At 40.3% G+C, this 18,725-nt stretch overlaps 1 protein-coding gene across 1 annotated transcript in view; it reads left to right on the forward strand.

The window, feature by feature from the left end:
- Positions 1-18,725, forward strand: part of PALLD (palladin, cytoskeletal associated protein) — a 478,687-nt gene that overhangs the window by 231,921 nt on the left and 228,041 nt on the right. Inside the window, exons 8-9 of the mRNA XM_056114259.1 lie at positions 5,785-5,904; positions 10,045-10,387. Of these exons, the coding sequence (XP_055970234.1) occupies positions 5,785-5,904; positions 10,045-10,387 (463 nt within the window). The remainder of the gene's footprint in view (positions 1-5,784; positions 5,905-10,044; positions 10,388-18,725) is intronic.

Consider the following 18,725-nt stretch of genomic DNA (forward strand, 5'->3'; position numbering starts at 1 on the left):
CTCGAGCAAATCGAAGATCAACGGGAGGGCCTTTACTTTACTTTACTTTACTCTGTGAATCCCAGTCAAAAACATTTGAACTTCTTGGCTAGAGAGATAGTACAGCTGGGAGGATGCTTGCCTTGCACACAGCCAGCCAAGTTCCATCCGTGACATCCCATATGGTCCCCTGAGCCCACCAGAAGATATTTCTGTGTGCAGAGCCATCAGTTACCCCTGAGCACCACCCAGTGTGGCCCCCAAACAAACAAATATTTGATGTCTATTTTTAGAGGAAGTTTCACACATCTTAATGAAAATTAAAATAATATTAAAAATTACTTTTTTGTTTTGTTTTGGGGCCACAACCGGCAATGCTCAGGAATTACTTCTGTCGCTGCACTCAGGAATTACTCCTGGTGGTACTCGGGGAACATATGGGATGGCAGGGATTGAACCTGGTACATCATATACGAGGCAAGCACCTACCTTCTATTCTATAGCTACAGCCCCTAAAAAAAGTGCTTTTTAAAAAAGCTCTCATTCAACCCATACCTACTATGCCAAAATTTTTAGGGTAAAAAAGAATGCAATGTAATATTATTTAGAAATTGCTACAGGTAACTCTTTGTATCCATTAGGTTTGAGAAACATCATCGTAAAATATTCAAGATTCATAAAAATTACCATCTCCATTCACTCCTATAAAATGTACCTCCAAAGAGGCCAACTTTACTAAGCAGTTAAACAACATAAAAATTTCACTATCAGGGACCAGATGTAGCATAGAGAAAAAAAAAAACACTTGAACAATGCATTCTTTCCTATTCTGCTGTTACTATTTTTTTTCTTTCTGGTTCTTTCCATCTAAAAATTTCCAAACTAAAAATTGCTGATTAAAAATATGTAATCTGTTTAAATAAACATCAACACTTTGTAGCTGCACCCTGCATTCATGGTGTTTTCCCAGTTCCCACAATGTATCTTTTGTACTGCTGGATACTAGGTGAGCAGAGATGACCCCTAAGTGGCCCATGCTGTGACAGGTATCACAAATATAGCACTGTATCACTGTCCTCCCGTTGTTCATCGATTTGTTCAATCAGGCTCAGTAATTGTCTCTATTCTGAGACTTGTTACTGTTTTTGGCATATCCAGTACATCGTGGGTAGCTTGCCCCACTTTGCGGTCAGGACAGGATACTCTCTGTAGCTTGCCAGGCTCTCTGAGAGGGATGGAGGAATCAACCACGGGTCAGCCGCATGCAAGGCAAATGCCCTTCCAGCTGTGCTATCGCTCCAACCCATCATAAATGTAAAAAAAACAATATAAGGTGTTGCTTATATTGTCTCCATCTAAAAGAATAGAAAAATAAGCACAGTAAGGTAAATGCAGGAAGAAAAATGTCCATAATGGCAGCAAAAGGGAAAAATGTGCTTTACGTGAACCGGAGGACTTGTTCATGGAAGGTTGTAAGAAAAGGTTGTTTCCCTGTTCCCTTCCTCCATATTTTGTTGATGGAAGGCACTCACGCACCTTGCTGTGGTGCTTGCCAGAGGTTAAAGGTCAGCTTGTGGTGCTCACACATCTGGTCATGCTGTATGAGAGGTTGCACTCATTTAATTATGCTCAGGCACATTCTGGTTCTAATGATTGCTGAGGACACATCTAGCCGAAGTAGGGCCCAGAGATTGTGGTGTGGCCAAGGATCCCAAACAGCAGGGCTACAGAGAAGTGTTAGCAATCAAACTCAGGACCTCACGCTTGCTTGGCAAGTGTGGTAAAGCAACAAGCCATCTGCAGGCTCTAAGACAAAGACTTTGGAGACAAAATCTCCTTCCATGTATAGCTTCTAGAGTCTTATAGAATTTATCCATCTATTTCTTAAGTACTTTAAGAAGATTTAGAGTATTCAGTGTTTGATTGCTGCAGATACAAAGATAATTCATGGTTACTTTCCATCAAATTTGCAACCTTGTAATTACAAAATTATATCCATGTTAAGGGGTTAAAACATGTGACTATTATTAAAATGTAAATTCTAAGTACTCAGGTCTATTTTTTTTAAACAAATAAATTTTATTTGGAGGATTTTTAAGGTGTGGAGGGGAAGAGAGTGAGCGGACAACACATGTGCTCAGCCCACATTGCTCGGCCACGTGGGCACAAGCAGCACATGAGCTCAGGCAGCATATACGCGCCCTTCCTTTGTTCAAGGTGGCCTTTATAGGGTTTCTCAGCCTTCCCTCACGTGAAGCTTCTTCACAGGTAAAAGTCCGTTGCTAAGGAGGTTACCAGGGAGGTTGGGAGTGGTGGTCTTCTTTGGGCTGAATCACTAAAGTTAATCGGATTAAAAGGGAGGTCCAAAAAAGAGGAACTTCATGGGGAGGAGGTCTGTGATGGTCTTATCAGGTCTGTGGATGGTCTTATCAGGTCTTTGTTTTCTGCATTGTCTATTCTAATTAAATAATTCATCTGTTTTGTTTGGTGTGTGTATGTGTGTGTGTGTGTGTGTGTGTGTGTGTCTGTGTCTGTGTCTGCGTTTTGGAGGGAGGAGGCTTATTGTACCCTCCCTGGCAATGCTCAGGAGCTACTCCTGTCTCTGTCAGGGATTAAACTGGGGTCAGCCACCTGCAGCCACCTTAGCTTCTGTATCATCGCTCTAGTTACTCCACTCCCCTTCCTTTGCTTTGTCTTTGCGGAGGGAATGGAGCTTTAAAACAATGCTCAAGGCCTGGAATGTACTCCCTATGATATTCAGCTACACCTGACTCTGCAGTATTGCTCTAGAGAAATAGTGCTGGAACTATAAGGGCTACAGCCCGCAGTGCTCAGGGGACCGTGCAGTGCTGAGGATTGAACTCAGAATGACCTGTATGCAGAACACATACTCCATCCAGTCCTTTAGAGTATTACCTGACCCAATTTATCTTCTTTAAAGCTTACAATTATCATTCTCAGGTGTACATGACTAAAGAGGGTACAATTTGATGCAAAAGAATTCTACATTTTTGGCTTAAAAAATTCCAACCTTGGAGAAATGGGTGTTGCAATACTGTATGACTGAAACCTAATCATGAACAGCTTTGTAAGGGTCTATCTCACTGTGATTCAATTAAAAATCTTTAAAAAGAAGTGCCAACCATTTAATTAGTTTTTCTTCAGCATTACAAGCATTGCATATAGAACAATTTTAGGGTATAATACTCAAGAATGGAATAAAAAATGCAGTAAATTATATCTAGAGGACATATTCAGAGGATAAAATAATACATATTTGATTCAGTAATGCTGTATTAACTATGCAGATTGACAGTATTTAGATAATTTTTAGAAGAATAGGATTAATTTTTTCTAAAATAAAGTTCCATAAACTTTTTGAGTTTACCTTTAGGGAATGACATTATTATAAGACTTGGATATTGAGGGACTGCACTGCACTGCACTGTCCTCCCATTGTTCATCGATTTACTCGAGCGGGCCCAGTAATGTCTCCATTGTGAGACTTGTTGTTGCTATGAATAAGTTTTTGCTTTTCATTTTGTACTTTATTGATTTGCTTATTTACTTTGGATTTCTTTAATTTATATTAAAATACTTGGAGACTGTACTATTTTTTCCAATACTTAAGATATAAGCTATTTTAGAACAGATTTGTCAAATTTCTTTATTTATGGTTAAATTGAACAATATGTGTTTTGCCTGCAGAAAAGTTTGCTCTTAGAGGGCTTCATTAAAGATTGGAAGACTAGTGCATTTATTTCATCAGACTATAAAGTTAGCTTTTTCTGTACCAAACACACTGAAAATTAGTGGCTCAAAAAAGCCTTCATAATTATGGGGTCAGCCATGTGAGTTGGTCTTAACTGGCAGTTCTGTGGCTCTGTGGCATTGCTGACGTTACCTGGGTTCTTTTGTTTCTCTGGTCAGTTTCTGGTTGGCTGGAAACAGCTTGATCTAGCATCATCTCTGCTGGAATTGCTTGGCTGCTCTTCATAGTCTCTTGCCCAGCCAACTAGCACATCTTATTTGCTTAGGGGATGAGTAGAGTTCTATGAAATTGAGCAGAAATGGGCAAGTCCTCTTGAAGCTTAGTCTGCAATTTGGCCAACAGCATCGTTTATATGACATTCTAGGTTAAGATAATTTCAAGACCAGCCTAGATTCAAGAGTTGCAGAACTAGACTGCGCTGTTTGATGGAAGGAGTTGCAGAGTCACATTACAAAGGGGCCTGGATAGAGGGGGAATAATGGCAACTATTATGCAGAAACCTCTGATACACTGTCCACATAATGTATGAATAACCAATAGGGTTTTTTAAAGGGAATCAGAAACATAACTTATTCCTTAACACTTGCTAACATAATCCTCTTGATTTTATAGGGATAGTGTAAATAGTTATTCAGTTTTAAAGTAATTAATACATTCTAGATCCAGCTTCTTTTTAATGGCATCAGATAGAATTGATGCTTTTGTGTCCTAAGGCAAATCAATGATTATCATAAGAGGTTGTTTCAAAGCTTAATTGGTTTGAATTTTTATTTTACCACTTATTTACTATGTGACTGAATAAATCTATCTGTAGGTCTCTGCCTACTAATGGTAAAATTGACATAATAATAATAAATGTAACTTATAAGATTGACCTGATGCTTCAATCTAAATTAATGTCTATGAAGAGCTGATTATAATATCTCGAGCCTTGTAGAGGCAGCCAAACTATTAGCTATAGTCATTGTCATCATTTTCACCACTCACCTTAGTCCCAGATTGTTAATTTTATGAATTGTGACTCGTACAATTATGGGGTCATAAGATAGATTCTATTACTGACTTTAGATTACAACTGTCACTGTCACTGTCCTCCCGTTGTTCATCGATTTGCTCGAGCGGACCCAGTAACGTCTCCACTGGAGACTTTGTTGTTACTGTGTTTGGCATATCGAATACATCACGGGTAGCTTGCCAGGCTCTGCCGTGGGGGCGAGATACCCTCAGTAGCTTGTCGGGCTCTCCGAGAGTGGTGGAGGAATCGAACTCAGGTCAGCCATGTTGGCTGCGTGCAAGGCAAACACCCTACCGCTATGCTATCACTCCAGCCCAAGTTACAACTAGGAACATGAAAGTTCAAGAAATTACATAGGCAGGACTCAAAAGAACTTCATTCAAGTTTTGGCCACAGTCTCTAGAGTCTGGAATTGTCACCTCATAAAACACTATTACACCTTGTCACAGAAGGTTCCAGAACAATTGCCTGCAAGTTAAACATTTACCGATTGAACTCCTTTGTTATCATTTTAGGGAAGCTTAATTCCACCCATTCATTGCTTTTCAGTTGAGAACAAGAGACAGCTCTTTTTTTATTGAAAGAACATCTACATGCAATCAAGTACCCTACATGCAATCAAGTACCTTACATGAAATCAAGTACCCTAGGCATAAGGAGGATGGAACTGGTTTCTACTTCTGATTCCCCACCTGCCAAAAGGAGAGAGGTTCACTGTGAACATCTTGGTTCACCTTCACGAATAGCCCCCTTAGGAGTTTCTAATTTCTATTTAATAAGATGAGGAAATTGAGGTCTTTGTCCACAAAGACAAAGAATGGGTTTCTCTTGAAAGGTTTTTTTTTGTGTCTCTGTTGAACTGCTAAATTAAGAAATTAAGAGTAAAGTGAGCTGTCTGGATGCTTTTATAAAGTAGCTCTGTGATTGTTATCACCAAATTTGCCTGTTTGAAAGAAGCAGCAGAGTGTCTGGCTTCTTCCGAGTGATGGTGTAGCTAAGTGGTTGTGTTCCCTTCCAGAGGAGATCTGTACCCTGGTGATCGCTGAGACTTTCCCTGAAGATGCAGGAATTTTTGCATGCATGGCACGGAATGATTTCGGATCTGTCACCAGCACTGCCCAGCTGCTTGTCACCTCAGGTATGTGAGGCAGGAACACTCTCCAGGATTCCTCAAGGCATGCTAAGTATGGTTCTCCAAGGCAGAGAGCGCACCAAGCACCTATACTAACCTAGAATCACGCCTCATCCAAAGGCAACATCTGAATCAGAGGTTCAATTTTTGGTCTCAGTGGTACCACCAGCAGAGATCTGGAGATACTTGTACAAATTGTTTCATCCATATCGAAGCTTCTCAAACTTACCCAAACTTCTGAGAAGGTAATAAAATGAACCAAATATTATTAGAAAAGGTAGGAAGATCTGAAAGAACATTTACATTAAGTGTGGGCTATAACTTTGATGTGCGTGACATATAAAGCAATATACTGTACTATTAAAGCCAGTGGACTGGAGAGATAGCACAGCAGGTAGGGCTTTTGCCTTGCACAAGGCAAACCCGGGTTCGATTCCTCCATCCCTCTTGGAGAGCCCAGCAAGCTACCAAGAGTAACCCGTCTGCATGGCAGAGCCTGGCAAGCTCCCCATGGTGTGTTCAATATGCCCAAAACAGTAAAAACAAGTCTTACACTGGAGACGTTACTGGTGCCTGCTTGAGCAATCAGTGAACAATGGGAAGACAGTGCTACAGTGCTATTAAAGCCAATATTCAAAAGTATATGATTGTTGGTGTACTTATGAATTCTGGTCTGATATTGAGGTCTTTAATCCATTTTGATATTACTTTTGTACATGGTGTTAGGCAGAGATCTGAGCCCATTTTTTTGCTTGTAGCCGTCCAGTTTTGCCAGCACAGTTTGTTGAAGAGACTTTCCTTGTTGCACTTCACATTTCTTGCTCCTTTATCAAAGATTAGATGATCATATGTTTGGGGGGAAATGTCAGTATATTCAACCCTGTTCCATTGGTCTGCAGCTCTGCCTTTGTTCCAGTACCATGCTGTTTTAATTATTACTGCTTTGTAGTAGAGTTTGAAGTTAGGGAGGTTGATTCCTCCCATTTTCTTTTTCCCAAGAATTGCTTTAGCTATTCATGGGGGATTATTGTTCCATATGAATTTCAGGAGTATTTGTTCCATTTCTTTGAAGAATGACATGGGTATCGTTATAGGGATCACATTGAATTTGTACAATGCTTTGGGAAGTATTGCCATTTTGACAATGTTAATTCTCCCAATCCATGAGCAGGGGATATCTTTCCGTTTTCTCTTGTCCTCTCTTATTTCTTGTAGTAGCGTTTTGTAGTTTTCTTTGTAAAGGTGCTTTACTTCCTTAGTTAACCTGATTCCTAGGTACTTGATTTTCTGGGGCACAATTGTGAACAGGATTGTATTTTCATGTCACTTTCTTCTCTCTCACTATTTGTGTATAGGACAGCTAAATGAGTCAGAAAGAGAGGGACAGACATAGAAAGATTGCATTCATTTGGGGAATATAAAGTAACAAAATAGGAGACTAACACCCAAGAACAGCCGAGATAAGTACCAGGAGGTTCACTCCATGGCTTGGAGGCCAGCCACACATGCTAGGGGAAAAGGCAGCTCAGATAGAGAAGGGAGCACCAAATAAAGGTGTTGGGAGTATCCTCCCAGGATGGGAGATGCATGCTTCATCTATAGTAGACTATAGACCAAACACGATTGCCATTCAATGCAAACCACAGCACCCGAAAGGAGAGAGAGAACAAAGGGGAATGCCCTGCCACAGAGGCAGGGTGGAATGGGGAGTATGGGGGGTGGGAGGGATACTAGGATCAGTGGTGGTGGAAAATGGGCACTGTGGAGGAATGGGTACTCGATCATTGTATAATCAAAACCCAAGCACAAAAAATTGTAAGTCTACAACTGTACCTCATGGTGTTTCACTAATAAAATTTTTTTTTTAAAAAGTACATGATTTTTGTTGAAGTGTTATACATGGAGCAATAGCACAGCGGTAGGGCGTTTGCCTTGCACGCGGCCAACATGGCAGACCCGAGTTCGATTCTTCCGCCCCTCTCGGAGAGCCCGGCAAGCTACTGAGAGTATCTCTCCTGCACGGCAGAGCCTGGCAAGCTCCCCGTGACGTATTCGATATGCCAAACACAGTAACAACAAAGTCTCACAAAGAAGTTACTGGACCCGCTTGAGCAAATCGATGAGAGAACAGTGACAGTGACTGCTTATTGATCATCACAAATGACTTTGTAATTCATGGGAATTAATTAAAAAATAAATGTAAAAATGTAATTTTTAAAAAAACATTAGAACCTTACTTCCCAGGAAATCAGCATGAAACATGAAGCTTTGCTTCTCCTTTTTTAACTTTAGTGGACCGTTTTCCACTATTATTAATAAGCTTTGATTTGTTTGTATTGCTTCATCTCTGTTACTAAATAGTGATTTTTAAATAGTTCTTTGGCCAAGCCTGGCATTTAGTAGCAATCACTTCATTGGTTGTGGGCTGCAGGCCATAGATGTGGAAAGAACCATGGAATTACACTTTTCTTTAGAAGAGAGACTAGGTGCTAGATGGCAGCAGAGGCACAATCAAAACTGGTGGAATGGGGATTGTAAATGCTTTTCTCCTAAAAAGCACGCAATTTACTTTTGACTGGGAAACTATTTCTGTGAATGAGTACTTTCTTTACAGTTGATTTATTTTTGGTTTAAAATACTGTAAAACTTTAGGATTTTAAACTTCTTGACTCTCTGTGGGTAGTTATACTCGCCATCCCCACTACCATCCATTGCTCTCTGATCCACCTCCAAAGACCTTTTACCCATTCCTCCGCCCACCTCCTCTTGTCCTTCAGTAACTATCATAGTTTTTCCTGAGTCTGTCACTGTCACTGTCCTCCCGTTGTTCATTGATTTGCTCGAGCTGGCCCAGTAATATTGTGAGACTTGTTACTGTGTTTGGCATATCAAATACGCCACGGGTAGCTTGCCAGGCTTTGCTCTGCGGGCAAGATACTCTCTGTAGCTTGCCAGGCTCTCCGAGAGGGGCAGAGGAATCGAAATTGGGTCGGCCCTGTTGGCCGTGTGCAAGGCAAACACCGTACCTGCTATGCTATTGCTCCAGCTCATAGTTTTCCCTGAGTTTAGGAATTAATTTTGTTCTTTGTGTTCAGTTTCTTTGCTTTAGTTATTTCCACTTGAGTGAAGCCATTCAGTAATTTTTGATCATAGCCTTGCTTATTTTACTTAGTACATCAACTCAACTTCTATTCATTTTATCCACCACAGGCACATGTTCGGTTTTTAAATACAAAGTAGTATTCTGTTGAAATTAGTACCACAGTTCTTTATATGGACACCTGTTAACAGATCCTTAGATTTAATCCATGGTTTGGTTCTTGTGAATAATGCTTCTCTAAGCATAGGGTCGCAGATGACCCTTTGAGAGAATATTTTTGGTATCGACAGGCAGTATTTCATATTTTCATCTAGGGTAAAAACTACAGGTCAAACAGAACCAACAAATATCTTTGGGGGTTTAATTTATCTCAGTAAGCATTTTTTAAAGTACATTCCAAGAATTCTGTTGGACTCTAGGCAAGGTGAGGAATCCAAAAATGACATGATCTTATCTCAAGCTTTCAAGGGAAAGCTTTCTATTGAGAACAAGTGAGAATTTTATTTTGCATTGGAGTTATAGCTGTGGCAACCATCTGAAATGTGGATAATTGTTCCCGTGATATCACAAGACACATCATGTAGACCCAGAGTTTGACTTTTTTGACCTTTAACTTGACTATCAGTTGCCTACCATTCACAAGCTTTACATCTTGCATTCATATCAGTCAGGCATAGGCCAGGCATGTGTTTGAATCCATGGGTTGAAATGTGAGAGACAACAAAGGATTATTATTAGTGGCTCTTGTGAATGTTGTGATTTTCTTAAGACCAACTTTTATCATTAGCTCTTGCTCACAATTTGTTAATAAGTTGGTAGTTGAATTCCTCATACGTGGGCCAGATCTGGACATGAACAGGTAGTCACTCAGTACGAGTTTGGGAAAGCCAGGGCATTTAACTGCCTTTGCTTCTACAAAGAGACAATTCAGCATACTCTTCTATCATAACATAGAGCAGAAGAGACTCTCAGATGAACTATGACAGTGTGAAAATCACTGTTGAAAGAACAGTATCTTACATTTTCCTCCCTTTCCTCTTCGTTAGCCAACACTGAAAACTGTGGCTATGACTCAATGGGAGAATCCAACAGTGATCACTTCCAGCATTTTCCACCTCCCCCACCCATTTTGGAGACAAGTTCCTTTGAGTTGGCTTCAAAGAAACCAGCTGAGCTTCAGCAGGTGAACAGCCCTGAGTTCGGATTTAGCATGGCAGCCCTTCAAATGCAATTCAGTTCTGCTGAGAGTGAAACTAATGGAGTACACCCCAACCATGTGGTAAATGGACTGATTAACGGCAAAGCTAACACCAATAAATCTCTTCAAACACCAGCTGTCCTGCTTTCACCCACTAAGGAGCCACCACCTCTGCTTGCCAAACCCAAACTGTGAGTATTCCGGCATGGTTGTTTAAATATTTTCTCCACTCTTACTAAATTGCCTCTTTAGTCTGGGGAAACATTTTTGCATGGACTCAACAATGTGGCAGGTTGCCTCTCCCGTAGACTCATTGTCCTTTGCTGATGTGACTTTGCTTCCAAGTAGGGTTCTTCAAAATATAAAAAAGGTAAGTAAGAAGCCTGGTCAAAGCTGCCCTTTGCTAAAAACTCTTAACTGGTTACAGCTGTGAAAATATCTGTGCATGGTGCGCCCTTGCAATGTATAGCAAGGATACATTGGAAGGACTACATTCCAACAGAGTCCCTCCCCAGAGGTGATGGGAAGGGGAGAGGGAGGGCTACTTTGAACTCTCTATTAAAAGCATTTCCAAATGTTTTAAATTTAAGAATTGGTAAGAAAATCTAATACAGATAAAGCATTCGAAGAGTAAACGCTGTGGGTGGAAAGTCAGTGGGCAAAAAGCACAGATAGGCTTGTGAGGAAGGAGTGAACCCTTCCCGGCTTTACCAACTTGCCTTTGGAATTCCACGGAACTGCATATTTCCATGAATGCTACTTTCATATTTGATTTCCACTATTTTCTTAGGATGATAAATCTTGCATGAGCTGTTTCTATTGGCACCACACAGCCATGAGTTGTTATGAATGGAGCCATTACAATGTCAGAGAGAGGCAGAAATCAATTAACTCTAGAGGCTGTATCATAGCAGAACAGGCCTTGAATTATTGCCCTGATAGAGGTGGTGGAAATGTCAGAGTCACAGAAAATGTATGCATACTCTACAAGGTCACATTTCCATGAGAATGAATTTGCCAGAATCTAGGAAAGACGTTTGTATTTCACCAGGATGTCTGATGTTTTTGATTTGGGGCAGGAAATATAACTAGGGTAGAAATTATTCTTGATTTCCTTAGCACTGCACAGCCTGCTCTCTTCTCCCTGGTAACAATGCTTGTGTAAGAAATGCTTGAATATATGATATTCCCGGTAACAGGGCTTATATTTCTATCTCACTTATTGTTCACTAAGCAATTTCATGACTATTCTTAGACTAATCAAATAATAATCTGCAAAATGAACTTATACATTAACCAATGGTCAGATAATTGTGTACAAATAAACTTCTGAAACATCTTGTGCAATTTCATAGAGTGATCTATTAGGAAAATGCAGTCAGTTTTATATTTGCTCCTAGCTATGTTCTCAGGCAGTAAGCCTATTAAGTGTAGGCAGTATAATGTCCTCACTTACCATCATCACTAGATGCTTGGAATCTGCAACATCAAAAGTAAATTTATGTAAGGAAACCAGGTCCTTCAATAATGACATTTCCTTCAAAGCCTTTGTAATGCAGGGGTGTAATTCAAAGGCTTGACTTGTGTGGAAACTGTAGGTACAACTTTCATTCCCACTCTCCATGGAAATGACGAACACATGAGATGAACTCAGTGGCAATGTTGAAAGAGATTAATCAATGCTCTGTTAGCATCAGCCCACAAAGTTAGTGACCACTACTGACCACTTTTTTTTATTGAGTTACCATGGGATACTGTTATAAAACTTTCATGATTGAGTTTCAGTCATACAATGACTGAACACCCATCCCTCCACCATGTGCATTTTCCACCAACAATGTCCCCTGTATCCCTCCTGCCACCTCCACCCCATCCTACCCCTTGCCTCTGTGGCAGGCACCTTCCTTCTTTCTCTCTCCTTTTGGGCATTGTGGTTTGCCATACTGATACTAATAGGCCAGCCATCATGTTTGGTCCTTAGTCTACTTTCAGCACACGTCTCCTATCCCAAGCGTTCCTCCAACCATCATTGACTTAGTCATCCTTTCTTTATCTTAACTGCCTTCTTTTCCAGAACATGTGCACCGATGAACACTTTTATCTTGATTATATATTTACTGAAACAAGGACCAGTTTTCCTAGGAAAGAAAGGGTTAATGTGTTTAATGACGGAAATATGACTGTACTGTTGGTCATATAGAGAGTAAAAGGTAAAGGTAAAGGCCCTCCCGTTGATCGTCGATTTGCTCGAGCGGGCCCAGTAACGTCTCCATTGGAGACTTTGTTGTTACTGTGTCTGGCATATCGAATACTCTCGGTAGCTTGCCGGGCTCTCCGAGAGGGGCGGAGGAATCGAACTCGGGTCGGCCATGTTGGCCGCTTGTAAGGCGAACGCCCTACCCACTGTGCTATCGCTCCAGCACCGTATAGAGAGTATCTCCCATTATTGGCTGATATAAATTGGATATAAATCACAGGAGTGCAAACATGAGGAGCTAATAGCAGACATTTATGCCCCTTCTTATCTTGAGAGTTTCAGCAGCTCTTCACTTTTGTCTGCTTTACCTTGATATTTGTGTGTGACCAACTTTGGGGGTGTGGGGGAGGGATGTCTCCAAAAGACAGACAAGACAAACTTGTGGTTCTTAAGAAGAGTCAATGGAACCCAGGTTTGAAGAGTGACATCACTATTTGTTTATTAGTCATACTTTCAATATTAGATAAGACACAGGGAAAATGGACTTTCATGTTTAACACCCATATAAAGGCATTGCCCCTACCCCCCATTTGTGAGGAAATTTAGGAGAATGCAGTATATTTCTTCACAAACCCTATTAACTCAAGAGAAAGCAGGATATTTCATTATAAAGCTGGTAACTCAGAAATAACATTTCTTTGATTCACGCATACACACTCCAAAATATACAAATACTGTTCCTCAGTAGACACTTCGATTGTTTGTTTATTGGGGCTATTGTAAAGAGTACTGCAGGAAACATGAATGTTCACATACTTGTTTGAATCAGTTTTCATTTTCTTTGTATACTCAGAAGTTAATTCTGAGTATTTTGAAGTTAATTTCAAAAAATCAATGAATCATATAACAATTTGTTTATTATTTTTTTTAAGAAAATAGTTTTTAGAGATATTTCATGAGAAAAATACAAGGAAGGAGGAGGGAGAGAAGGGAGGTTGTTTAAAAGAGAATTCAGGTTTCACTAGAGGGGAAAGAAAAAAAAACACCACAAATTTATCATCGGTTTAGATGCTGGAGAATCATCAAGAAAGAGAACATACCTATTTAAGACATTTTGAGGAAACATCTGCTCTTTTTATGCTGACTACTTTAATTAAAAAATAAATCAATACTGTCTGCTTTTCTCTTTCCAGCATACTTAAGTGTTTGAAGTAACCATTGTTATTGGTTTGGCCCGAGGTCTTCTACTCCTTTATTGTTGTTTTCTTAAAATATTTGCTCATTGTTGCAACATCACCTCCAGTGACAGAGGAATCCTATTGAAGGACATGCACAAATAATTTAGAATAGGATCAAAGTTATTGATAATTAATATTGATAACTGACTACAGGTAATTATAAAGAAAATCTTTCATACTTTTATTTTTAGTTTCATACGTGGGGAGAGATGAGATTTTTGTCTCCCATGGTTAGCAATGAAAACCTGTGGGTTTCTCAAACCACTTTTTATCATCCTATTATTTTATCCCCTTTCATTAAAAAAAAGAGAGGTTCTTGATAAGGGCCTTTTTAGTGTATTATACATCAGAAACATTTGAAATCAAAAAGTAGGAGACAATGAAGAGAAACAGATAATTGGAATTAGAGTAAATTGACATTTAGTCTTGCAATAAATAAAAGGTAAAAAAAAGGTAAAGGCCCTCCCGTTGATCGTGGATTTGCTCGAGCGGGCCCAGTAACGTCTCCATTGGAGACTTTGTTGTTACTGTGTCTGGCATATCAGATACTCTCGGTAGCTTGCCAGGCTCTCCGAGAGGGGCGGAGGAATCGAACTCGGGTCGGCCATGTTGGCCGCTTGTAAGGCGAACGCCCTACCCGCTGTGCTATCGCTCCAGCCCTGAGAAAACTATTTTTATTTGTTAGATTCCAGGGCGGGGGGGGGGATGTTTATTTGAAAAAAAAACCAAATCTCTAATTTTTTCTTCTTCAATAGCTTTAATAGTGATTATAGGAAGAAAAACAGGAGAGTTTTTCAGAAATCCTGTCTTCAGAGACATGCAGCCGTCCCTGGGCAGCCCCTGGAATGAGTTGGCACACAGGCAGGGGGCACTGCCCACAGTCTCTTTCTCCCAGTCTTTCTCTTGTCCTTCAAGTGTGCATTCCACACTATCCAGAGCACATTTAGAAACTGCTAGATGCCATGTGTATGGATTGGTGGAATCCTTATTATTTCTGTTGGCCACAAAGTGCACTTATAACACTGTCCAGGAGAAAAGCATAAATGAGACTTATTTATGTGACTTGTGTCTGATACATAAGACCGTATTACACTGCAGAGGAAAGAAGCAACAGGGTGCGTAAATCATATTTCTTACCAGAAAAAAAAAGAGGAGGGATAAACATGAACCTAACTTATGAACTATTTTCCTCATTCAGAAGACACCAAATATGTCTGTTATAGCCTACTCTATGAATGATGCCAGAAAATTCTAAATATAGAGCTCACTGTGTTAATAGGAAACAAAATCCCTGCTTCTCTATTTTCTTGCCAAATACAGCCCGTCAAAGGTATGGCTGCGCATGGGATCCCCAGGAATAAACCCTGGAAGGAAATTGGCAAATGCCAGATTTAGTGGGTGATTTGAGAAGCATATAGATGAGCCTGCTCAGGTTTTTCCACTGAGCTACTCTCCTAAATTAGACCCAACAATATACAAATAATAAGAGGCTCTTTGCAAACCCCATTTATTTCTGCTTTGTTTAGCATGTTCCTCTGTCTTAGGGGAGGGAGGGAGAGTGGAAACCTGTGGAAGAAACAGGGAGATTTCTAAAGGGTTGAAACCAAAGCCAAGTCCTTGTCCCCAGGAACAAGACAGTAGATAAAATTTATGCATATGTGTCACTCTAGTGCCAAGAATATACACATTACCATAAAAGTCCATGGTCTTCAAGGGAAGGGTAATGAAATGTTTTAAAAGGTTTACACACTTAATCCACAGCTAATCTATTGATGTGCTTAACTCTCTGCTTTCACTATCTCTTCTGTAGGCCTCTTAAAAAAACCAAAGAGTGTGTGTGGGGCGGAGGGGGGGGGGGAGTCAGTATCCTAGTTCCCTATCTTTTAAGGATAAAATGATCTCAAGATGAATTGGAATTCTCAAAATAGTGGCATTTTCATTCCTTCTGCTCACCTTCCTCCTTTCTCTCAAGCCATGCTTAGACATCTGAGGTTGTTGCCTCAAGATGGGGAGAGATAATTTATCCCCGCTCAGGGTTAGGCTGTCACCTCGGTCCAATTCTGGTCAAAGTTACAACTCCATATTAATAAGCAGTACTAAACTCTACGCAAACCAGAGAAATGACCTTGTGTTGTGCGTGCAAGAATGAGAAGTGGGGTGGCAGAGAGATAGAAGAAAAGGAAATAGCAGTCTGTGGCAGTCTCTTTATCAGTGGCTTAGCTGTGCCAGGCTTTCTGTATTTGTAAGTTCCTTACGATTTCTTCCACACTCCTCGACATCAGTTTAAGCACAAGTTGTTCTTGCCTGGAATGCTCTACGCCCAGGAATGTTCTACTTCAAATGACTGGCTCCTTCAAATTTCAGCTCAATGGCATCAGCTTCCCTGACCACCAAGTCTAAAGTTGCCTCCCAGCCATCCTCCAGTGCACCATTTTCTTTCATTGCTGCATAGCGTAGAATTATTTCCGGAAATTCCTTTTGTGCTGGCTTGTTAATTTTTATATTACTTTTCCCCTTGTTGTTGTTTTAGTCTTTTAAGAGTGGGCACTATCACAGTCTCTGTCACCACTACTGTATCAGAACAGGATTTTACCAAGAGCGCATGCTCCTTTTTTTGATGAATGAACCAGAGCAGACCAAGAAAGAGGAAGGGAAGATAACATATATTTAGAGCACCCCTGTGTTCTCCTTGACTCTGTACCTAAAAATCCCAGAATGCTCACCAATGGCAGAATTTTTTCACTTCGTGATATTTTCCCAACGATATCATTTATCTTATAAAAGGAATAGATATGAAGGATTAAATAAAAATTCCATAGGAGAGATTAACATTAGAAAAGTATGCCCAACTGATGTTGCTTAATTTGGTAGTTCTTTCCATTCCTTCCTCATTTCTCCTGAGTTTTCATTTAATGAACATCTTGTTTTAAAACACTACAGAGAAAGCAGAACTTCTGGAAGATCTTGGAAAACCCACTCTCTGGCCCATTCTTGCAATGTCATTTGTCTACAGTACAGTCAAACTGCAGTTTCAAGGTATATGTTCTTGGCATGTGAACACTCCCCTCAGATACCAGACTTTTGAGGAAGAGCTGAGAGTTTCTGTGCTACTCTCTTCTTGTCCTGTTTATCTTGGACTCAATTCACACTCAACAGTGTGACTTGCTTAGTATACCCTAGAAAGTTTAACATTTTTTCATCCTTTAGTGGATAGCTTTGCCAGTTAGGTTCAAGATCTCACTATGTTGCTGTTTGACATTAGAATGCAAATGCTTTCCTAGATTCTATGTTGGAATGATCCTTCCAGGGAGGTTTTAAAGCTGATTCCTGGGGCTAGAAAGATAGCACAGCGGATAAGGCATTTGCCTTGCATGCAGCCAACCCCGGGTTCGATTCCCAGCATCCCATATGGTCCCCTGAGCACTGCCAGGAGTAACTCCTGTGTGCAGAGCCAGGAGTAACCCCTGTGCATCGCCAGGTGTGACACAAAAAAAGCAAAAAAAAAAAAGCTGATTCATGCATGTGGGTATGCATACACACACACGTACACACACACACACACACACACACACACACACACACACAAAGAGAATGTCAGAGAGATAGAATAGCAGGTTAGGTGCTTGTCATTCATGCAGCTGGTGCGGGTAGCCCAGCTACCACAAATTGTCTGAAGCCATGCAGAGAGTTACCCTGAGCACAGAACAAAAAGTAATCCCTGAGCACCACTTGGAGTGGTCCCAAACAAAAACTGGAGTGTATATAAGCAAAGTATTTGGGGGCAAAATAGGTAACAGTGGCAAAAGAGATGTAATCATCAAGAGACTGTGAAGAGCAATTTAATAGATCCTAATGTATGTATTTTAGATCTCATGTGATGTGTGCAAACAAAACAGAAACTTTCAGAGTAACTCAGTTTTAATTTGTTTTGCACCACCTAGGTCTAAAGTATTATTAGGTTTTAAGCAGGCTGAAGTGCTTTGTGCTATTTTTTTCCTATTAGAGTTTATATGTTTATGTATATATGTATATAAAAATAATATTTAAAAAATATATATATGCAGACGTATGTCAGAGCCTGGCAAGCTATCTGTGGCATATTCGATATGCCAAAATAGCACAGCGGTAGGGTGTTTGCCTTGCACGCAGCCAACATGGCCGACCCGAGTTTGATTCCTCCGCCCCTCTCGGAGAGCCTGGCAAGCTACCAGAGTATCTCGCCCACACAGCAGAGCCTGGCAAGCCACCCGTGACGTATTCAATATGCCAGACACAGTAACAACAAAATCTCCAGTGGAGATGTTACTAGGCCCGCTCGAGCAAATCGGTGAACAACGGGAGGGCCTTTACCTTACCTTTACCTTATCCTCCTGACTCTGAAAGAGCCTCCAATACGGCAGCGTTGGGAAAGACGAGTAAGGAGAGGCTGCTAAAATCTCAAGGCTGGGACGAATGATGCCTGCTCAAGTAAATCGATGAACAACGGGATGACAGTGGTATCATGGTATTTTAGATTGTAGCCTGCATTTCACTCTGACACTATTGAGTGCAATGTTGGCTGATGCTGAGTGTTGAAGACAAAAAAAGATGCAAAAGAAAAAAACATCATCTTTGAATAGTCCATAATCTGTTTGTCTTTAAGAGCTTATAGGCAAAAATACTCATACATAAATTCTCACTATGCAAATGTTATAAGAATAATTAATCCCTAAGTTCAGATCACTGCAGTCGTAATGCCTTCTCATCCTACTTTAGTTTGGAAGATAAACCATTCTGCTTTTGATGAAGCAAACTTAATAGTCTTGAACTTTCATTCTGATTAAATGACATGTTATCTGCTGAGTACAGTAAAGCAGTTTAGAATTGGTGAAATGAACTGTGAAACTGAAAGGCTCTTCAAAATAATACCAAAGAGGAAAACAAACAAAAATGAAATAGCAAACAGAAGGTATTCCAGTTTACTATAAAATCTATTTCTCCCTTCCTAACCCTATCTTTCTCCCTTTCTTCCTCTTCTTCACTCCCTCCAACATATTAGAAAATGGTAAATAAAAAATGTGGACACAATTGTGGTCCTAATTCTGAAGCATCTGG

This window comes from Sorex fumeus, unplaced genomic scaffold (genome assembly GCF_029834395.1).
Source record: "Sorex fumeus unplaced genomic scaffold, SorFum_2.1 ptg000024l, whole genome shotgun sequence".
NCBI classification, from domain to species: domain Eukaryota; kingdom Metazoa; phylum Chordata; class Mammalia; order Eulipotyphla; family Soricidae; genus Sorex; species Sorex fumeus.